This window comes from Watersipora subatra, chromosome 1 (genome assembly GCF_963576615.1).
Source record: "Watersipora subatra chromosome 1, tzWatSuba1.1, whole genome shotgun sequence".
Lineage (NCBI taxonomy): Eukaryota > Metazoa > Bryozoa > Gymnolaemata > Cheilostomatida > Watersiporidae > Watersipora > Watersipora subatra.
The window spans coordinates 57,957,819-57,980,006 of record NC_088708.1 but is presented as its reverse complement, the minus strand read 5'-3'; the positions used below and the strand labels follow the sequence as shown (position 1 = coordinate 57,980,006).

The following is a 22,188-nucleotide window of genomic DNA, read 5'->3' as shown; positions in this document are numbered from 1 at the left end:
AATGAGTTTTGCAAAATGTGATTTAGTAGATGAAATTGGTCATATTTTAAGATTTCATCCGTTGATGAACTTCCATTCATATAATTTTAATATACTGTATATACTCACTTATTTGCTTATTTGTCGGTCTTTCATATAAGCCAAACCTTGAAGAGTGCACATTGTGCACTCTTCAAGGTTTGGCTTATATGAAAAACTTTGTTGAAAGACTTATATGAAAGACTTGGTTCTTTGTGAACTTCTTTGCTGTTGTGCACTGCACAACATCAAAGAAGTTCACAAAGATCACAGGAAAGCCAGCCCTTTGCCATCGCGTTTTGCTAATAACAACAGACTCCTATATGCTATGCACTGATACATGTTCATCATTGAAGCAACATTAAATTTCTGATGAAGTAAAATGCAATTTTATGTCAAAAATATATACAATTGGAGACTGGAACATAGACAATGCCTAGAATTAAATATTCTAAGCATTAATAGTTTTCCCTGTCCAACTTTTCTCTTCAAAGATTTTTAAACTGCTGAAGGGCGATTGGCAGAGCTGTATCTAAATCACTTATATATTTCAAGTCAAACCAACTACAAACTGAGTTCATTAAAATTAAGTCACCTGTCTGTGTCAAATAATATGATCTAACAATTCAAATCACTCACCTTATGCACGCAAATCCCTTCAATAAAAAGTATTGCTTATGTAAATGACATCGCACAAAATAACTAGAACTCCTTTTTTAGCATCAATTTGACAACAGGTTTTCCGAGCCTATACATTCATGGTTTCGATGTGTGTTGTTGTTTAAGTGATATGTAGTCCAGTCCCTGTGATGCTGAATTGTTGAATTTTTTTAGCTTAGAAAACCAAAAGCAGAATAGGGTTTGACTGTTCCAAAAGATAGTTGTAATGTATGTCTTTAGACATTCATTTTGTCGGAATGGCCAACCTTGCCAATACTCAACCAGCGTCAAATTTATTGGCGGCGACATTTGCCATTTACACCTGTATTGTGTGCATGGCAAAAGGGTTGACAAAGCTATATTCTTATTTGCTCATATTTGTTCACTTTTACCGAGTGTTTCCTTTTTGTATGCTATTCAACATTTCCACTATTCACTTTTCTTAGACTTTTTATCTTGTAGTGACATATTTCAAAGATAGAAACGAGTATGTTCGGTGGAAGTGCATTCGGCAGCGCTGCTAGCAATACTAGTAATGTATACACTTGGTCAACGGGTCAGGTGAACCCTAATAAAGACATCGCTGTTGATTCACCCCCTGATGACAGTATCAGTGCTCTGGCATGGAGTCCGACAGGAATGTTCATATGTGCCTCCAGCTGGAATAACACTGTAAGCTTTGCTCTCTATTACCAGCTACCTCGCAAAAGAAAGTTAAGATGCACAGGATACTAGAGACAGTTGTTACTTGTTACTATAATTTCTTGATTCAATGTTTGAAATCTTCATATATGGTTTCGCAGCCTCAAACATTTATTGCATTATCGACAAGGAGACCTTCCTGTGAAGACTAATCACTTGTCACTTTTGTAAGAGTTCAGACATCTGAGTTGTTTTCTCCTGGTAAATGAAACTCGCACAACTTTTTGCCATGAGCTGACATCTTTTAGTGTTTACTTCGTTGAGACTATTGCTTAGGCATGTCTAAACAATGAGTATTATTGATAATTTGTATTGTTTGTTAGAAAAAATTCTATGGTTCTAAAATAATTCATATCTATGAATGTCAAGCATGTATTGTCGCTGCAAGGCTTGTGTTAGATGGTTAAATAAATATGTACTGTTTTAAGCAGCAAGATGGGCATTGCTCTGAGTAGCTCTGTGTTGTCCCTATGGTTTAATTAAATTTAGTGTGTAAAGAAGAAATAATTTCATAATTTTAATTCGTTTTAGACATGTAATGCTCTAACTCGTATTGTTAATGGTTTCATGATTGTGTGGCAGGTGCGGTGCTGGGAAGTGCAGCAAACAGGACAGACTGTGCCCAAGGCAGAGCAAAGCCATTCCCTTCCTATACTAGACGTAGATTGGAGTGATGTGAGTATTCCGTGTCTTGTCTTTTCATTCCTGTATGTCTACCAGTTCAGGTCTCATGGTTGAAATAAACTTCTACATTTGAATCTTTATATCGTTCAGATAATCACCATGTAATATGTAAGCATATAGTACTAGGAAAAGGGTTATAGTACTAGGGAAGGGGTTATAGTACTAGGGAAGGTGTTATATCACTAGGGAAGGGTTATAATACTTTGGAAGGGGTTATAGTACTAGGGAAGGTGTTATAGTACTAGAAAGGGGTTATAGTACTAGGGAAGGCATTATAGGACTAGGGAAGGGGTTATAGCACTAAGGCAAGGGGTTATAATACTAGAGAAGTGGTTATAGTACTAGGGAAGGGGTTATAGTACTTGGGAAGAGAATTTAACAATTGAGATTAGAAGTTGTTATACTACTGCAGTTTTGAGTCGTGCCACTAGGATTGTGACTCAAACACTTATAGTTGTTGGTAATTGTTAGCAATGCATGCTTCTTGAATTGCACATCTGAGCTTGAGTAGGTTGTCTTATGGCTGATACAAGTCCAGTCAGGATGTGGTTAGTTCCCAGGCTGTAAGAGTTTTTGAACTTTGGGTTTGAGTTAATGTACTACTACCCTTAAGGCCAGCCATTTGTATTGATGCCAGCTTCTGTCTGTCTAAATAGATTATACATTTTGTTTTAAAACTACACATGTACATAAAATTATGTGACAACTACCGTAAAACCTATATTTTAATGCCATTACGCTGTATTTTTCTACCTTCCCTATGGGGGCGTTTTATTAGAAAGGGCGCTGTATTTTTTGACTAGTTTATCAGTATTTTAGGACGATTAATTCCGAATGAAAAACGAGCAATGCTAATGTTGCCTATATTTTGCACTTCCTTCGGGTGCAGCGACATTATTGCTGTTGGCTCCAGCATTTCTGCTAAACTGTTTTTCACATATGTCGAAGTATCAGAACAAGTTAAACAAGGAACTACTTTGACCAAAAAAATATTACCCCGATACAGATATTAATTATTTCGATAGTGTCGTTTTCAAGCTTTTAAAGAAAAGAACCATGAAGCTTTGGAGTTATGAAATGGACTTCGATACACCATAAGAACTAATGCTATTACATCATATGGTGTTTCTCCAGGAGTATTTTCATCATTCAAGAGATTTTAAACCACATTATGTATGATTTTGAAGACAATAGACGTTAGTGACTTTGAATCAAAGTGTAGTTTTGATGATTGTAACAATCAAACTTCTCAGGTACACTGTCACTAAAACCATGGCAACTACTACAGTAACAATGAAAGGGTTAATTGTTATTGATCTAACTGAGTCATTAATCTATTAGCACCATTTTTTGGACAGTTTTCTACTGATCACGTTCTATTAAGGGCTCAAAGAATGTTACAGTGGCGGTCAAATAGAGGTAGTGTTCAAATAAAGGTAGCGTTCAAATAGAGGTTTTACAGTATTTCATTTGCCCAATAAACTATATCTATGATTTTTCAATGCAGGATGGAACTAAAATCTTTACTGCATCAGCTGATAAAACGGCCAAGGTCTGGGATTTAGCTACAAACCAGGCCACCCAGATTGCTCAACACGATGCTCCCATAAAAACTGTACACTGGATTAAATCTCCCACATACAGCTGCGTAATGACTGGAAGCTGGGATAAAACCCTTAAGGTACGCCATTTTGCATCTTCAAGTCTAGTTGATTTTAGTTCTCTACTTCTCAGTCATTTCGACAACGACTGTCTTATGGTTTAGACTTTATCACTGATTTCCATGCAGCTCTGTTCTTAACCTTTTCATGTTACGCTTAGCTACATCTTTCTATGTCAGCCTTCACTGAGTTAGAAACTTTTGGTAAACAAGTTTCATTTACCAGGACATCTGGGTCTCCCCTGATTCCCCTTATATTAGTTGTTTTGGCAATCACTATTGACTCATTCTGTGCACATGTCCCAGCCATCTTAGGCCTTTTTCTATCAGATTGTCTATCATGGGTGGGAGGCCAGCCGTCTTAGGATTTTTCTAGCTGCCAGTTAAAAGCTGGCTAAACACGCCGATGTCTTCTAGCAATGTGGGCGGCTCCTGTTTTCGATAGGATTAGCTCATCAGGTTCAATACTTTGGTCGTAGTTTGCTATTTGTTACTTATGGCGCCTTACAGTGCCTCGCGTTGCGCGTTCACAACTCGAGTTGTACAACTCGAGTTGCACAACTCGAGTTGTGAACACGCAACGCGACTTTTCAAAAGTAAGGTGCAATATATTGGTATTACGATAGCATAGCCGTAGATCTGGTTATATTAACAATGGTATATCAATAGGCACCCGTTAGCTAATAGAAATTAAACTATGTATGTACTGTAAAACTAGAACTAATAGCAAATTATTAGAATTATACTGTGCCGAGTTTGCAACTCGAGTTGTACAACTCGAGTTGCACAACTCGAGTTGTACAACTCGCGTTTGTAAATATAACTCGAGTTGTACAACTCGAGTTGCACAACTCGAGTTCATCAAAACCCAAGCCGAGTTCTTTCAACAGCAACTCGAGTTCAACAACTCGGCTTGAGAACATCTCATCGTTTCATTTTCTCTAGCAATATTTTCTATATATGGAATTTATTTTGGTGCATCATTAAACGCCGTTGAAATAATTTCTATGTTCATTTTCGGTGTTCATTCAGTTTCTTGTCAGATTCTAGAGAGATGACTCTTTTTTCATTTGAAAAAGAAGTTGCCCGGCTGGCTGCGAATTTCTTTTTCCCAAACAGGTTTACATACGGCAGTAAAACTTTGGCTCATGATTGGCTTTAGTAATTGAGTTTTAGTAACCAAAACTTACATCATTACATTAGAAATCAATAGTTATAATTAGAAAGGAACACAAAATTCGAAATAAAGTAGCAAAACTGATGTTATCATTCAAAAAGTGCTGTTAAAACGTAAGAGGTGCTCACTTAAAACTCATTAATTTAAGCCATTTTGAATAAAATTTTGGAATTTTGTGTTCTTCTCAAATTATAACTATTGACTTTCAATGTAATGATGTAGGTTTTGATTACTAAAACTCAATTACTAAAGCCAATCATGAGCCAAAATTTTACTGCCGTATGTAAACCTGTTTGGGAAAAAAATTTCGCTGCTTGGTTCTCATATAGATTGTTTTTTTAGTTTGCCTTTTACATTCTACAATTGTTTTTGTCTCTTTATATTTATAGAAATGAATATGCGCAAATCTCGCCAATATATATAATTTAAATATGTATATGTATTTAAATTATTATTATTAAATTTCTGTAAATGAGACACCCCAATTACTCACTTTGATTTCTTTACGAACCCGTGTTAGTTTTGCGTAACACAACTCGAGTTCGTCAAAAACCCAGGCCGAGTTGTACAATTCAGCAACTCGAGTTGGACAACACGGCAACTCGAGTTGTACAACTCGAGTTGTGAACGCGCAACGCGAGGCACTGTAAGGCGCCATAGTTACTGGCTGACTCTATATTAATGGCGAGTACATTTTCACATTATGGAAAGTTTCTAGCGAAAGCTAGATTGTCACTGAAATAATCCTTTTTACAACTGCACTAGGCAGGTATTATCGAGCAATATTGCTGATTCTGTATCATGAAAATCGGTCTCTGAATGTAGCCAGCCACAACAACGTTTCTAGTGTGTAGACCTTATCTCCAAGGATACCAAGAATTTGAATACAAGTTAATATCCTTGATAGAATGCATCTGACAATTAAATATTTATGTAGGTGTCACAAATATTTAGTTTCAAAAAGTAGATTGTTATGATGATCTTCAGCTTTATGAACTTTACATTAAATCTGTGGTTATTAGCAAAGTATAGATTAGTGCTAAGGCTAGCCAGTTAAAAGGACAACTCTGTAATCGCGTATGGGAACACAACTTCTTACCGGCATAAGGTGCCTTGTAATATAAACAGGGATCAAGCAGCCTCCAATGTGAGTCGAGCTTTACAACTAGGCACATACCCATGATAGCCCTACTGCTAATTGCCATACTTGTACCTTATACACTTCACACTGCAAGCAGTGTAGAGGTGATGGGTGTTAACATTGTCATAGTGAAGTATAACAGCCATCGCACACCGTTGCATTATAGATAACTTGATCTGATTAAAATGTTAGGGAATTAACATACCTACAGAAATCTTACAAAATACAAAATCGCTAAAGATCACTTACAGAAAAGGCTTTTTATGAGACTACAGACTACAGAGACTACTGTAATGGCTGCTATGCTAGTCAATGTTTTTCTCATAAACGATCTCTTCCAGATCACGAATACCTGCTGTCCAGTATTGCTCAACTGAGCTTAATAATAATTGTCTTATTGCACCAGGTCTTACGACATCATTCCTTGTGGTGATGTCATTCATGTACATGCTACATGTGTTAAATAGGCTGAATTGCCTCAATTAATCGATCATAGTAAGCATATATATATTATTGTATATAGTACCTTTTTGGCAATAATTTCATTTCAAAAATAGAAATGTTTTTCAAATTAGGCCATACAACAATACTAAAACATTAAAAAAACAGTGTAATAGTTAGCCATTAAAATCGAATAAATAGTTTGGCAAATAGTGTTTAAAATGCCTTTCTCCGCTAAGAGAACGGATATTAGGTGGAAGATTGTTGAAGCAGCTGGCCATGATATTTTCCAAATAATTGTTAGTGGTTGTATGCAATTTTCTCATATCACGTAAGTTGAAATGAGTTGAGAACCTGTAACTGTCATGTATAAAATGAGGACACAAACTATGAAAGACCTTGAAACCTTGAATTGAAGTAAAATAAACATTTAGTTTAGGCAGAGTAAGAAGATGCAAAGATTTGGAAAGATCATTCGTTGAAGTAATATATGCAGGAATATGATGTAGATTTGCAATTAGTCGAAATGCTCCTTTTTGCAACAAAAATAAATCCTTTGACATATCTTGGCGCTAGATTATAATAAATGTGGATACCATAAATAATATGGCAAAATATAAACTGATAATAAAATGCAATGGGAGATTTTGAGTTTATGTATGGCCTGCAAAACTGGAGCAGAGTCAATGACTTCGTGACCGTAGGCCTACTACAGATAGTGTCGACATGGCTACTCCAAGAGAGTCGATCTGTCAAAACAAATCCTAACAATTTTGTCTCACGTCTACAAGTGAGAGATTGACTGTTAAATTTACGAGTAAAGCTGTTTGGAAGGTTTTCATTATTAATATTATTATATTAGCATATCATTTTATACAGTTCATAGGGCTGAATACCGCTGCAGACATGTATACATACATATACATATATTTAGATAGGTTTGAGAATGTTTCCTAAAAGTACATTTATACTACACCATTTTCTGGGGAGAAAAATGCAATTGTTCAATGTCGATAGATGGGTTGCTAAAATGCCTCCCAAAAACAATATTTAGTTAATTTGATGCTCAAAGTTAATGGCAACCAAGATAGCTGTGAGTGAGCTCCGATTCTTTTTAAAATCTGAAATCTTTATGATGGTATATTGCAGATAGTGGAAAAGTATAATTGGTATCAATTTGGTCTAGTAGAATTCAACAATCTATGGCAAGCTAAACCAAGCATTTTATTTTATACAAAACTTTCTCATGGATTTAGTTTGATTTGATGTCATTATTCTTCACATCTGTGTTTTCTGGTTTTGTCAGATAATACAATGAGTCAGCCATAGGTTTATATGTCATCGGTGAAACATCAACCTTGTGATCAAAGCTTGGCAAGCAGCAGGTGCCATAAATTAAAATACCGCACTGTGATTGTTTATTAGCTGTATGACACTCCTGACTGACACTCCCTATAGAAACATTCGTGATCTTTGCAAAATACCGTCTGCAGACAGTTGCAACATCCATAATTATATTAAAAACGCTTGATTTTGGAACTAGATTGTCTACAAGTTGTCCATTCAAAATTCTTATTCATGAAAAGTAGTATCTTTGATGAATATTAAACAGATGACTTCCAAGAAAAGTGAATTCTTATAGACGATATTTTAAATTTCCTATTTGTGTGAAGGAAGAATTTCTTGCTAGCGCACTCCACAACATATCTCTAGTCACTCTTGTGTGAAGTTCCTGCTCATCGTGTAGGTCAAATTAGGTTAGTGTAAATTTTCTCTTTTTTTTCCCCATATTTGTGTCTCAGATTATTTGATGAGTCTATTTACAGCCAGTTCATTATCGTGAAAATGTGGATAATTTATTAAGTTTTTAAATGATACAGATAATTCATAAACTATAATACTAAGTAATTAACTACCAAACATAGTATCATAAATGACAAATTATTAAAAGTTTACTTGCAACAAAATTCACTTTACAGATAATTGGTATCAAAAGATTCACCATGTTTTACTCTGCTGAGTTGTAGGTACAAAATATGTGAAAATGTGATTACAAGCTCTTAAAAGCTTAAAAACGAACAGTAAATCACAGCCATCATGAAAACGCCATCATGTGGAATCTCTTTATTTTGATGACGTTCTCAAATATTTTGGTTATTGTTTTGACACAATCATTATGTTACCACGTGAATTGAAAGGCTAATAAAAGGCTCAATATAAAAGTTCTCGTAGCACTAGTTTATGACAAACACTTCAGGTTTTACCGAAAAGCCCTTATCAAATATAGATGCTCGCTACTTTACAGTTTCGCTTCAGTTTGGTCTAATCATCTAGTCGTAATCTGATCATGGGACCCACACTTCCTGCCAAATAGGGCAAACAATTTCTGCAGCATTGTTCGACTATCACAGGTGACTAACAGGCTCGTCATGTTTATCTGAGGTATTTATTCGAACTAAGTTTAAAAAATTAAACAAATTTTTATGGTAGGTTATTAGATATCAGTGCTCAAAGTGACAGCATTAAAATGATAGTAAAATGGACGCTCAAGGACAATAGACATGGTTTTATTGAATGTGTGAAGTCTATTTGTGAAAGTATTTCGACGGATGAGGTTGCATGAAGTTGTAAACAAGCCATCGTGTTCAACTACATCCCATTTGAGCGTTTTGGACAGGGATTCCAATCTATGGCGTTTGCGTGATGGCTGCTATTAACTGTTCGTTTTTTAGCTTTTAAGAGCTTGTAATCACATTTCCACATATTTTGAACCTACAACACAGCAGAGTAAGACATGGTGAATCTTTTGATACCAAGTAACTGTAATGAGAACTTTGTTGCAAGTCAACCTTTGAATATAAATATAATAAATATAATCAAATATCAAAAACAGTTATTACAATATCAATAAATCTGGCATCACTCTTTCATGAAGTAGTTTGGCATCAGAAGGCTGCTTTTTTAGTAAATAAAACTCGAATGAGCAATATTTTGAGTTTGATAGAAGTTTGTGATGGCTGGTGTGGATTTCACTTGCTCACCTATCAATGTGTCACAGTATGTAATTATAATTATTATATATATGTTATTTTGAATTTTTTGTATTTTGCTATACAGCCGAGATCAATAGGGCGTGTCTAAATCAATAGGTCATGTCTAGATCGATAGGTCATGCCTTCTTGTTTTAATCAATTGAAATCAGCAGTAACTGAGCCGGGCAGACCTTAGGAATAAGGATCATGTACTGTTTATCTTTTACTAAGTTTTGAGGAAGTATCTTACTCGCTAATTTTAAACTTGACGGGAGCCATTGCCTTTTGTAGTTTTGGGACACAAGGACTCCAACACCAATGGCGACCTTACAACTGCCGGAGAGGGCTTATTGCGCGGATGTGGTAAGACTTGAATAGCTTCTTTTCATGTTTTTTGGTAGTTTTTGTTCGTTTAGTTGTAAAAAAGTTAATTGTAAAGTCATACTCATTTCTCTACTCATAATATACAGTAAGCCTAATGGACGGTATAATTTTCTACACATGTTCTAGTTTTGATATATATGCATTTCTAGCAGTATCTTTACTTTTTTTCCAAAAACTCGATACAATTAAATTTGACAATGCATATGCCTAGCACAACGCTCTGTGTATGCTCCAGGTCTATCCGATGGCAGTTGTCGGTACCGCTGGTAGACAGGTTGTCATTTACCAGCTCGACGGCCAGCCCAAAGAGTTCAAAACCATGGAATCGCCTCTTAAGTATCAGGTGAGTTTAATTACTACACGTTTCCTCGTGTTTCAGTTACATGTGTACACCCCAACAGGCTACTGTGCTGTGAGAGATCATCAGGTGGGCTGATAAAGCACAGAGAATAACTCTCTTCACAATTATTCCCTAGTAACATGAAGTGGTTGGTTAGTGCAGGTGATTGGTGCAGGTGTTAGAGTTTTGGTCCACCGAGTTGAATGTTAGGGATCAAATCCCGTATGATGCAATATTTTTCTCAATCTCTAACTGCAGCTCCGGGCAGATGGACAGACATGGCTCTTGTTATCGTAAAGATTATGATTTTGCAAATATACTAACATTTCTCATTGTCATTCTGTCTCTCACACGATATCAAGTCTCATAATAACCGGGGTGAGCAGGGTCTTTCCTGTTTTTGTTATGGATATAGCTTGCAATTGTTTCTTTCCAAACTTAGTGTAGTTATATCAACAAGTTTCTTTCATCTTGATCATTGAAGATCATTGTACCATTGTACTGTTATATCTATTTGTATCATTGTACTGTTATATCTATTTGTATCATTGTACTGTTGTATCTATTTGTATCATTGTACTGTTATATCTATTTATATCATTGTACTCTAATATCTATTTGTTTCATTGTACTGTTATATCTATTTGTATCATTGTACTGTTGTATCTATTTGTATCATTGTTCTGTTATATCTATCTATATCATTGTACTGTTGTATCTATTTGTATCTATTTGTATCATTGTACTGTTATATCTATTTGTATCATTGTACTGTTATATCTATTTGTATCATTGTACTGTTATATCTATTTATATCATTGTACTGTTGTATCTATTTGTATCATTGTTCTGTTATATCTATTTATATCATTGTACTGTTATATCTATTTGTATCATTGTTCTGTTATATCTATTTGTATCATTGTACTCTAATATCTATTTGTTTCATTGTACTGTTATATCTATTTGTATCATTGTACTGTTGTATCTATTTGTATCTATTTGTATCATTATACTGTTATATCTATTTGTATCATTGTACTGTTATATCTATTTGTATCATTGTTCTGTTATATCTATTTGTATCATTGTACTCTAATATCTATTTGTTTCATTGTACTGTTATATCTATTTGTATCATTGTACTGTTGTATCTATTTGTATCATTGTTCTGTTATATCTATCTATATCATTGTACTGTTGTATCTATTTGTATCTATTTGTATCATTGTACTGTTATATCTATTTGTATCATTGTACTGTTATATCTATTTGTATCATTGTACTGTTATATCTATTTATATCATTGTACTGTTGTATCTATTTGTATCATTGTTCTGTTATATCTATTTATATCATTGTACTGTTATATCTATTTGTATCATTGTACTGTTGTATCTATTTGTATCATTGTACTGTTATATCTATTTATATCATTGTACTCTAATATCTATTTGTTTCATTGTACTGTTATATCTATTTGTATCATTGTACTGTTGTATCTATTTGTATCATTGTTCTGTTATATCTATCTATATCATTGTACTGTTGTATCTATTTGTATCTATTTGTATCATTGTACTGTTATATCTATTTGTATCATTGTTCTGTTATATCTATTTGTATCATTGTACTGTTATATCTATTTGTATCATTGTACTGTTGTATCTATTTGTATCATTGTTCTGTTATATCTATCTATATCATTGTACTGTTGTATCTATTTGTATCTATTTGTATCATTGTACTGTTATATCTATTTGTATCATTGTACTGTTATATCTATTTGTATCATTGTACTGTTATATCTATTTATATCATTGTACTGTTGTATCTATTTGTGTCATTGTTCTGTTATATCTATTTATATCATTGTTCTGTTATATCTATTTGTATCATTGTACTGTTATATCTATTTGTTTCATTGTACTGTTATATCTATTTGTATCATTGTACTGTTGTATCTATTTGTATCATTGTTCTGTTATATCTATCTATATCATTGTACTGTTGTATCTATTTGTATCTATTTGTATCATTGTACTGTTATATCTATTTGTATCATTGTACTGTTATATCTATTTGTATCATTGTACTGTTATATCTATTTATATCATTGTACTGTTGTATCTATTTGTATCATTGTTCTGTTATATCTATTTATATCATTGTACTGTTATATCTATTTGTATCATTGTACTGTTGTATCTATTTGTATCATTGTACTGTTATATCTATTTATATCATTGTACTCTAATATCTATTTGTTTCATTGTACTGTTATATCTATTTGTATCATTGTACTGTTGTATCTATTTGTATCATTGTTCTGTTATATCTATCTATATCATTGTACTGTTGTATCTATTTGTATCTATTTGTATCATTGTACTGTTATATCTATTTGTATCATTGTTCTGTTATATCTATTTGTATCATTGTACTGTTATATCTATTTGTATCATTGTACTGTTGTATCTATTTGTATCATTGTTCTGTTATATCTATCTATATCATTGTACTGTTGTATCTATTTGTATCTATTTGTATCATTGTACTGTTATATCTATTTGTATCATTGTACTGTTATATCTATTTGTATCATTGTACTGTTATATCTATTTATATCATTGTACTGTTGTATCTATTTGTGTCATTGTTCTGTTATATCTATTTATATCATTGTACTGTTGTATCTATTTGTATCTATTTGTATCATTATACTGTTATATCTATTTGTATCATTGTACTGTTATATCTATTTGTATCATTGTACTCTAATATCTATTTGTTTCATTGTACTGTTATATCTATTTATATCATTGTACTGTTATATCTATTTATATCATTGTACTGTTATATCTATTTGTTTCATTGTACTGTTGTATCTATTTGTATCATTGTTCTGTTATATCTATTTGTATCATTGTACTGTTATATCTATTTGTTTCATTGTACTGTTATATCTATTTGTATCATTGTACTGTTATATCTATTTGTTTCATTGTACTGTTATATCTATTTGTATCATTGTTCTGTTATATCTATTTGTATCATTGTACTGTTATATCTATTTGTTTCATTGTACTGTTATATCTATTTGTATCATTGTTCTGTTATATCTATTTATATCATTGTACTGTTGTATCTATTTGTATCTATTTGTATCATTATACTGTTATATCTATTTGTATCATTGTACTGTTATATCTATTTGTATCATTGTACTGTGGTATCTATTTGTATCTATTTGTATCATTATACTGTTATATCTATTTGTATCATTGTACTGTTATATCTATTTGTATCATTGTTCTGTTATATCTATTTGTATCATTGTACTCTAATATCTATTTGTTTCATTGTACTGTTATATCTATTTGTATCATTGTACTGTTGTATCTATTTGTATCTATTTGTATCATTATACTGTTATATCTATTTGTATCATTGTACTGTTATATCTATTTATATCATTGTACTGTTGTATCTATTTGTATCTATTTGTATCATTATACTGTTATATCTATTTGTATCATTGTACTGTTATATCTATTTGTATCATTGTTCTGTTATATCTATTTGTATCATTGTACTCTAATATCTATTTGTTTCATTGTACTGTTATATCTATTTGTATCATTGTACTGTTATATCTATTTGTATCTATTTGTATCATTATACTGTTATATCTATTTGTATCATTGTACTGTTATATCTATTTATATCATTGTACTGTTGTATCTATTTGTATCTATTTGTATCATTATACTGTTATATCTATTTGTATCATTGTACTGTTATATCTATTTGTATCATTGTTCTGTTATATCTATTTGTATCATTGTACTCTAATATCTATTTGTTTCATTGTACTGTTATATCTATTTGTATCATTGTACTGTTATATCTATTTATATCATTGTACTGTTGTATCTATTTGTGTCATTGTTCTGTTATATCTATTTATATCATTGTACTGTTGTATCTATTTGTATCTATTTGTATCATTATACTGTTATATCTATTTGTATCATTGTACTGTTATATCTATTTGTATCATTGTACTGTTGTATCTATTTTTATCATTGTACTGTTTATCATTGGGTTCTGCTTCTTTTTTATTCAGCAATAGGTTGTCTCCCCTTTTTATTCAGTACCGGATTGTCTCCCCTTTTTATACAGCACCGGGTTGTCTCCATATTCAAAGACAGAAAGACAAACACCCCTGCTGGATTTGCTCTTGGAGGAATTGAAGGCAGAGTTGCCATACACTATATACAAGCCGCTAACCCTAAGGACAACTTTTCCTTCAAGTGTCACCGGTCTGTCCCAGCAAGCACTGGAGCCGTGCAAGACATATTCGCGGTGCGTGGCAAATAATACTCTACATGTCAAAATCCCTAGATGATCTTTGTCGACCATTCTATAGTCAAGGAATTTTTAATCGAAACAATTTTAGCGACCGATTTGCTAGTTTAATGTGTCATAAAGCAGTTAGCATCTATATTGGTATAATACGAGGCTGAGCATATGAATTAAGGTATATAATTGCCAAGGTATGTTTTGTTTTTGTTGATTCTTTAGTTCGATTGGGTGCTGACTACGTAAGTGTTGACCTTAACTTCATCTGAACATTTTCACTTGAACTTCAACTCTTCAAGATGGTATTTCGATTTGAACTAATCTGTCAAAGTGCTGCTGCCAAGGAGTAGAACTAAATGTCTGGTTACAAACAACTAACGAACCATAATACTGACTAGTAATGTGGATATTTGCTGTATTTAAACACACACCGCATACACACCACACACACACACCGCGCATACACACCACACACACACCATTGCTACTAATGCTATGTCATGCTGACAAATAGATTGACCAATGATAATCTACCTCAGTCATGTGAAGACCATGATGTCCTTCCTGGATTTTCCAGTACTGTTATTGAAGTAACCTTCAGATATTTGTATTGCAAAGAGCAAGGATCAGCAAAGCGCTTGTTGTCAGCAAGGATTTGTAATAGCACTAGCGGTTTGGCCGCTATTTTCATTGCTATAATTCGCGCAGAGAAAACAATGCTATGTCTTAACAATGAAAACATTTTAGTACAAATTACTAAGTTTATGACATCTAGTTACCGGAAACATTGTCTGAAATGTCTCATAAACAGTCCCCTTCTGTATATACCGTAAAACCTTTATTTGAACACCATGGCAATTTATTTGTTAACTCTTAGTCTATAGTGATGATTTGTAAGCGATATCATTCAAATAAAGGGTGACGTTGTATTTTTCAAACAGCTCGTCAGAATTTTTAGAAGGTAAATTTAACTCTTTCATGGGTGAATCATATGTCGCCTATATTTTGCACTCTCTTTCGGGCGGCCTTTTGGATGCAAGAAATTTGCTAACTGACCTCTAGCTTGTAGATCTCTAAATAAACATGCACAGGGAAGAACATGCACTTTTGACTATACAAAAAGAAAAACTAGAGTTAACTTTTAAATTTGTTGGCTGTATCGTACCTGCAGTATTATTAACTGTACCGTACCTGCAGTATTATTAACTGTACCGTACCTGCAGTATTATTAACTGTACCGTACCTGCAGTATTATTAACTGTACCGTACCTGCAGTATTATTAACTGTACCGTACCTGCAGTATTATTAACTGTACCGTACCTGCAGTATTATTAACTGTACCGTACCTGCAGTATTATTAACTGTACCGTACCTGCAGTATTATTAACTGTACCGTACCTGCAGTATTATTAACTGTACCGTACCTGCAGTATTATTAACTGTACCGTACCTGCAGTATTATTAACTGTACCGTACCTGCAGTATTATTAACTGTACCGTACCTGCAGTATTATTAACTGTACCGTACCTGCAGTATTATTAACTGTACCGTACCTGCAGTATTATTAACTGTACCGTACCTGCAGTATTATTAACTGTACCGTACCTGCAGTATTATTAACTGTACCGTACCTGCAGTATTATTAACTGTACCGTACCTGCAGTATTATTAACTGTACCGTACCTGCAGTATTATTAACTGTACCGTACCTGCAGTATTATTAACTGTACCGTACCTGCAGTATTATTAACTGTACCGTACCTGCAGTATTATTAACTGTACCGTACCTGCAGTATTATTAACTGTACCGTACCTGCAGTATTATTAACTGTACCGTACCTGCAGTATTCTTAACTGTACCGTACCTGCAGTATTATTAACTGTACCGTACCTGCAGTATTATTAACTGTACCGTACCTGCAGTATTATTAACTGTACCGTACCTGCAGTATTATTAACTGTACCGTACCTGCAGTATTAATGATTGTATCGTACCTGCGGTATTATTAACTGTACCGTACCTGCAGTATTATTAACTGTATCGTACCTGCAGTATTATTAACTGTACCGTACCTGCAGTATTATTAACTGTACCGTACCTGCAGTATTATTAACTGTACCGTACCTGCAGTATTATTAACTGTACCGTACCTGCAGTATTATTAACTGTACCGTATCTGCAGTATTATTAACTGTACCGTACCTGCAGTATTATTAACTGTACCGTACCTGCAGTATTATTAACTGTACCGTACCTGCAGTATTATTAACTGTACCGTACCTGCAGTATTATTAACTGTACCGTACCTGCAGTATTATTAACTGTACCGTACCTGCGGTATTATTAACTGTACCGTACCTGCAGTATTATTAACTGTACTGTACCTGCAGTATTATTAACTGTATCGTACCTGCAGTATTATTGATTGTATCGTACCTGCGGTATTATTAACTGTACCGTACCTGCGGTATTATTAACTGTATCGTACCTGCAGTATTATTAACTGTACCGTACCTGCAGTATTATTAACTGTACCGTACCTGCAGTATTATTAACTGTACCGTACCTGCAGTATTATTAACTGTACCGTACCTGCAGTATTATTAACTGTACCGTATCTGCAGTATTATTAACTGTACCGTACCTGCAGTATTATTAACTGTACCGTACTTGCAGTATTATTAACTGTACCGTACCTGCAGTATTATTAACTGTACCGTACCTGCGGTATTATTAACTGTACCGTACCTGCAGTATTATTAACTGTACCGTACCTGCAGTATTATTGATTGTACCGTATCTGCAGTATTATTAACTGTACCGTACCTGCAGTATTATTAACTGTACCGTACCTGCAGTATTATTAACTGTACTGTACCTGCGGTATTATTAACTGTACCGTACCTGCGGTATTATTAACTGTACCGTACCTGCGGTATTATTAACTGTACCGTACCTGCAGTATTATTAACTGTACCGTACCTGCGGTATTATTAACTGTACCGTACCTGCAGTATTATTAACTGTACCGTACCTGCAGTATTATTAACTGTACCGTACCTGCAGTATTATTAACTGTACCGTACCTGCAGTATTATTAACTGTACCGTATCTGCAGTATTATTAACTGTACCGTACCTGCAGTATTATTAACTGTACCGTACCTGCAGTATTATTAACTGTACCGTACCTGCAGTATTATTAACTGTACCGTACCTGCAGTATTATTAACTGTACCGTACCTGCAGTATTATTAACTGTACCGTATCTGCAGTATTATTAACTGTACTGTACCTGCAGTATTATTAACTGTACCGTACCTGCAGTATTATTAACTGTACCGTATCTGCAGTATTATTAACTGTACCATATCTGCAGTACAGTCATACTTCAACTTACAAGCTTAATGCGTTCCGAGACTGAGCTGTATGTTAATTTACTCGCATGTTGGTGCAATTTATTTATATATAGAATCATTAAATATATATTGATTGGTTTCCATACTCTAAAAAATGCAAATAAAACACTCAAAATGGGAAAGATATTGTAACAGAAAGAACATGTTGGTTATTGCCCTAATTTACTAAATGCTTTCAAAAAGCAACAATTAAAAAATAATGCAAGGAAATGTGATTAATTAAAATGTAAAATTAAATACATACGATAGCAGCTAACGCTAGCATTTGCCAGAGAGGGAGATATAAGTTATCCTTCATTACAACAGTTGACTTTGATAAATTTGGATTTTATCAATGTCTTAAAAGACAAACGTAGAAACAAACCTAAAAGCAAACTTTCATTTTTAACTTAACGTAATTAAAATTTCTTCGGCGTTCATGGTTTGAAGTTTCTCGCTGGTTAGCTAATTTTTCCTTTGTTTCGCTTTCACGACTAGCCAGCCGTTTTAAGATAAACCTACAGTATCTAAGGACGTTTGCCTTTGTCGCCCTTTCAACATGTCACGATTAGGACGAACACAGGTGTCGTCACGAAGGGTTAATGCACGACCACGAACCAACTTGTCCGATCGTCTATTTTTATAGTTATGATAGATAGCATTGGCCTTTTCACATAGCATCGTTTCAGTTACGTTGTTCCCGGCCAATTGTTTATCTTTTAACCAATGCTTGAGCAGGCTCTCCATCAGCGGTCGTGAAGATCGCTGCGCTGTTTAGAAACTATGGGTTAGTCCTTTTGCGAACAAAATGCCCTGAATATAATCCTTCGGTTTGATAATTGTGGATGTATTTCTGTCATATTGCTGAGCTAGCTCAATCACGCATACACATTTTGCATCTTTTTCAATAATTTTCCGTTTAATATCAACTGTTATCATTCGTTTTTTCTTTGCATTATCTTTCATTTTACTGGCAAACTTTCGGTCAACGTAGAGTACTTTTAATTCACATAGTTCTGCACTGAAAATCGCACACAAAAAACACGGTACAAAAGTATAATCTGAGCAGTTGAAAAATACTGAGTGATGCTGTTCTCATAAAACACCTCCGGCATACTTGGCAACTGACTCACGTGCTCGTATCTCAAACATAGCTCGTATGTTAGTGCTAAAACTTGCTTAAAAGCTGGCTCGTATTTCAAGTTTCTCGTACCTTGGAGCACTCGTAAGTTGAAGTATTACTGTATTATTAAGTGTACCGTATCTACAGTATTATTAGCTGTACCATACCTGCAGTATTATTAACTGTACCGTACCTGCAGTATTATTAACTGTACCGTACCTGCAGTATTATTAACTGTACTGTACCTGCAGTATTATTAACTGTGCCGTACCTGCAGTATTATTAACTGTACCGTACCTGCAGTATTATTAACTGTACCATATCTGCAGTATTAATAACTGTACCGTACCTGCAGTATTATTAACTGTACCGTACCTGCAGTATTATTAACTGTACTGTATCTGCAGTATTATTAACTGTACCGTACCTGCAGTATTATTAACTGTACCGTACCTGCAGTATTATTAACTGTACCGTACCTGCAGTATTATTAACTGTACCGTACCTGCAGTATTATTAACTGTACCGTACCTGCAGTATTATGAACTGTACCGTACCTGCAGTATTATTAACTGTACCGTACCTGCAGTATTATTGATTGTACCGTACCTGCAGTATTATTGGTTTGTATCGACAACTTTTCTCCTTTTTATCACTTTCTCTCATTTTATGGTTCATTGTTGAGGGTTGAGGTAATTTTACAATAAGTTAAGTGCATTTTCAACCTCATCTACAATCATTTGTTTATTTTTTCTAGACAGCAAAGTCTATTTTGCAAATGAAAACCAATAACAAATATTTTATACAGCTACTATAAAGTAAAACAAAACTATATTTTTACTATAATAAGAATGGTGTGTACCTTTTCGACGTCTCTCTGTATCTAGGGGGTCATGGTTAGGATAAAAGATATATTTCGTTAATACTCCAACTCGTGAAATTCAGATTGGTAGACCAGCGCTGTAACACATGCACCAATTGATCGTCTTTAAGTATTTCTGAACAAATACGCAGTTACTTATTCTACCTTTTTTGTCAACACGTCTGACAATTTATCTCAGCGGACTAGAATGTCATGAAACTTGTATATGTAATAGAGATAATGCTATACAGATCATTTTGTCTCACAAGTGCGGTGAGATACTGTAACTACCAGGTTATCGTTATTCAAATCGAATTTGAGAACTTGCAACGGTTTGACAGGTTATGTAGAAATTTTTATGTAGTACAAAGCAAAAACTACATAAATGTTTCTATATATGTAAAGGTATATTTATATATATGTATATATATGTATATATACATATTTATATGTATGTGTGCATGCGTGTGTGTGAAAACCTGTCTGTGCTTAATTTTAGCAGAGAAAGTATAGCTCAGCACTCGACTGGCTCCATTTAAATCAGCCCATTTTAAGCTATCGCGGCTGTAATATTTTTACCACTATCTTTATCTAGGTTAATGATATAGCTTTCCATCCCGTGCATGGCACTTTAGCTACAGTCGGATCAGATGGACGATTCAACTTTTGGGATAAAGATGTGCGGACAAAGTTGAAAACATCTGATCAGCTAAATCAGCCAATCACAGCCTGTTCCTTTGATTCAACTGGAAAGATATTCGCATACGCTTGCTCATACGACTGGTCTCAGGTGGGCGTCTTTACATATGTTAAGTATTACATCGTATTAAAACTTTGTATGTGGATCTGATCGTAAGTAGTAGTATGACTGTAGATCTAACTGCCATTCCCATCATTTGTTATTTAAAGAGCTGAGAAAATGGTTTTCTCAGTGTGTGGCAGGACAGCTCAGTTTACCTGAAAACAACCATGCTTGGTATCCGGTGGATCGACCTATTTAGCGCACTATACTTTCTAGATGTGGGCATATTATTTTCCTAGAAACATCGCGCTCATCATGGAAAATATTTTTAGAATGTCTTATGTGTGTTATGCAGGGCCACGAAGGGTATAACCAGGCAAAGATGAAACCAGCCATATACTTGAGAGAATGTAGTGAGGAACTGAAAGCGGGTGCCAATAAAAAGGGAGTGGCAGCATGAGAGGTCATGTTACTCATAGGTCGTCTTCATGTTTTTATTCCATGTATATACGTGTACAGCTAAGAGTTACTGTTTCAGTATTTGTCTACCCACACCATCTTTCTGTGCAGAATGTACCACGTATCACGGCGGATGATACCAAGTTTACGATCTGATCCTAAACGCACTTATCAGTTTTGTCCCAGTTTCTGGTACATCGACGTTAATATAATTGCTTGGATATTATAAATACTGGGCTTTATTGTACTACAAGTTGGGATCTGAATATTTTGTTATATCGAAGCACATGTAATTAAACATAGGTCCTAAGGCTATCGCTACGGCCATCTTTATCTGTTAAATAAATGTACTAGTACATTACGGGAAGTGATATACAATGCAGACAGGAGCCAATTGCTGACGAGGTTGCTGCCATATTTTGTGCTGGACAATTGCTGCCATATTTGGTCATCATTGCCATATTTGGTCATCTAGAGCATTTGAGGATTACTTACGATTTCCTAGAGGCCTGTTCAAGTTTGACACTTTCACTGTGGAATTTTATGCTCATTCTGACTGAATTAAGTCACGCCACAAAATTTTTGCTGACCTGCATCCGTTTTTTTGTTGTAGAAGCTAGAGTTTCTGTCAAGGAACTTTAATCTAAAGTTTTTTTTAGAATAAAAAGAAAATTCTGTTAAAAAATTAATGCATTCGTCAAACAAGGGCTGTTTTTAATTTGTTTTTATTTTACCGTAGCCAGCTGCCAAATAAAAATGCTGCCATTTCGCAGCTTGACCAAAACGCAGACCCCCATTCTCTAATATGAAAAATATTGTCATCAGAAATCTCGGAGGCCCAATGTTGAAAATTTCCACTAGCAGAAATACGTTTAGGTCACTGTTTCCAATTTTTCTTTTTCTCCATGCTAAACCGAAAATTAAAAAATGGAAGCCATGAAATTATGCTGTGAATTCTGTGTGAAAAGAAAACTAACTGGTTCATTTTTTTTGCAAAA

General features: G+C 34.2%; 1 protein-coding gene across 1 annotated transcript; it reads left to right on the top strand.

The window, feature by feature from the left end:
- Nucleotides 1-1,140: 1,140 nt before the first annotated feature.
- Nucleotides 1,141-21,553, top strand: LOC137390543 (mRNA export factor-like). The gene is made up of 8 exons (XM_068076874.1): nt 1,141-1,350; nt 1,963-2,055; nt 3,572-3,745; nt 9,807-9,878; nt 10,135-10,242; nt 14,425-14,607; nt 20,585-20,779; nt 21,087-21,553. Exons 1-8 carry the CDS (start codon nt 1,168-1,170, stop codon nt 21,189-21,191), a joined length of 1,113 nt encoding a protein of 370 aa, XP_067932975.1. The 5' UTR covers nt 1,141-1,167; the 3' UTR covers nt 21,192-21,553.
- The last annotated feature ends 635 nt before the right edge of the window (nt 21,554-22,188 follow it).

Excerpts from the sequence above, each read along its gene's own strand:
- LOC137390543 (XM_068076874.1), top strand. The coding sequence starts at position 1,168 with ATGTTCGGTGGAAGTGCATTCGGCAGCGCTGCTAGCAATACTAGTAAT. Across the intron at positions 10,243-14,424 it reads AATCGCCTCTTAAGTATCAG|CACCGGGTTGTCTCCATATT; the intron begins GTGAGTTTAATT and ends CTTTTTATACAG. Across the intron at positions 20,780-21,086 it reads GCTCATACGACTGGTCTCAG|GGCCACGAAGGGTATAACCA; the intron begins GTGGGCGTCTTT and ends TGTGTTATGCAG.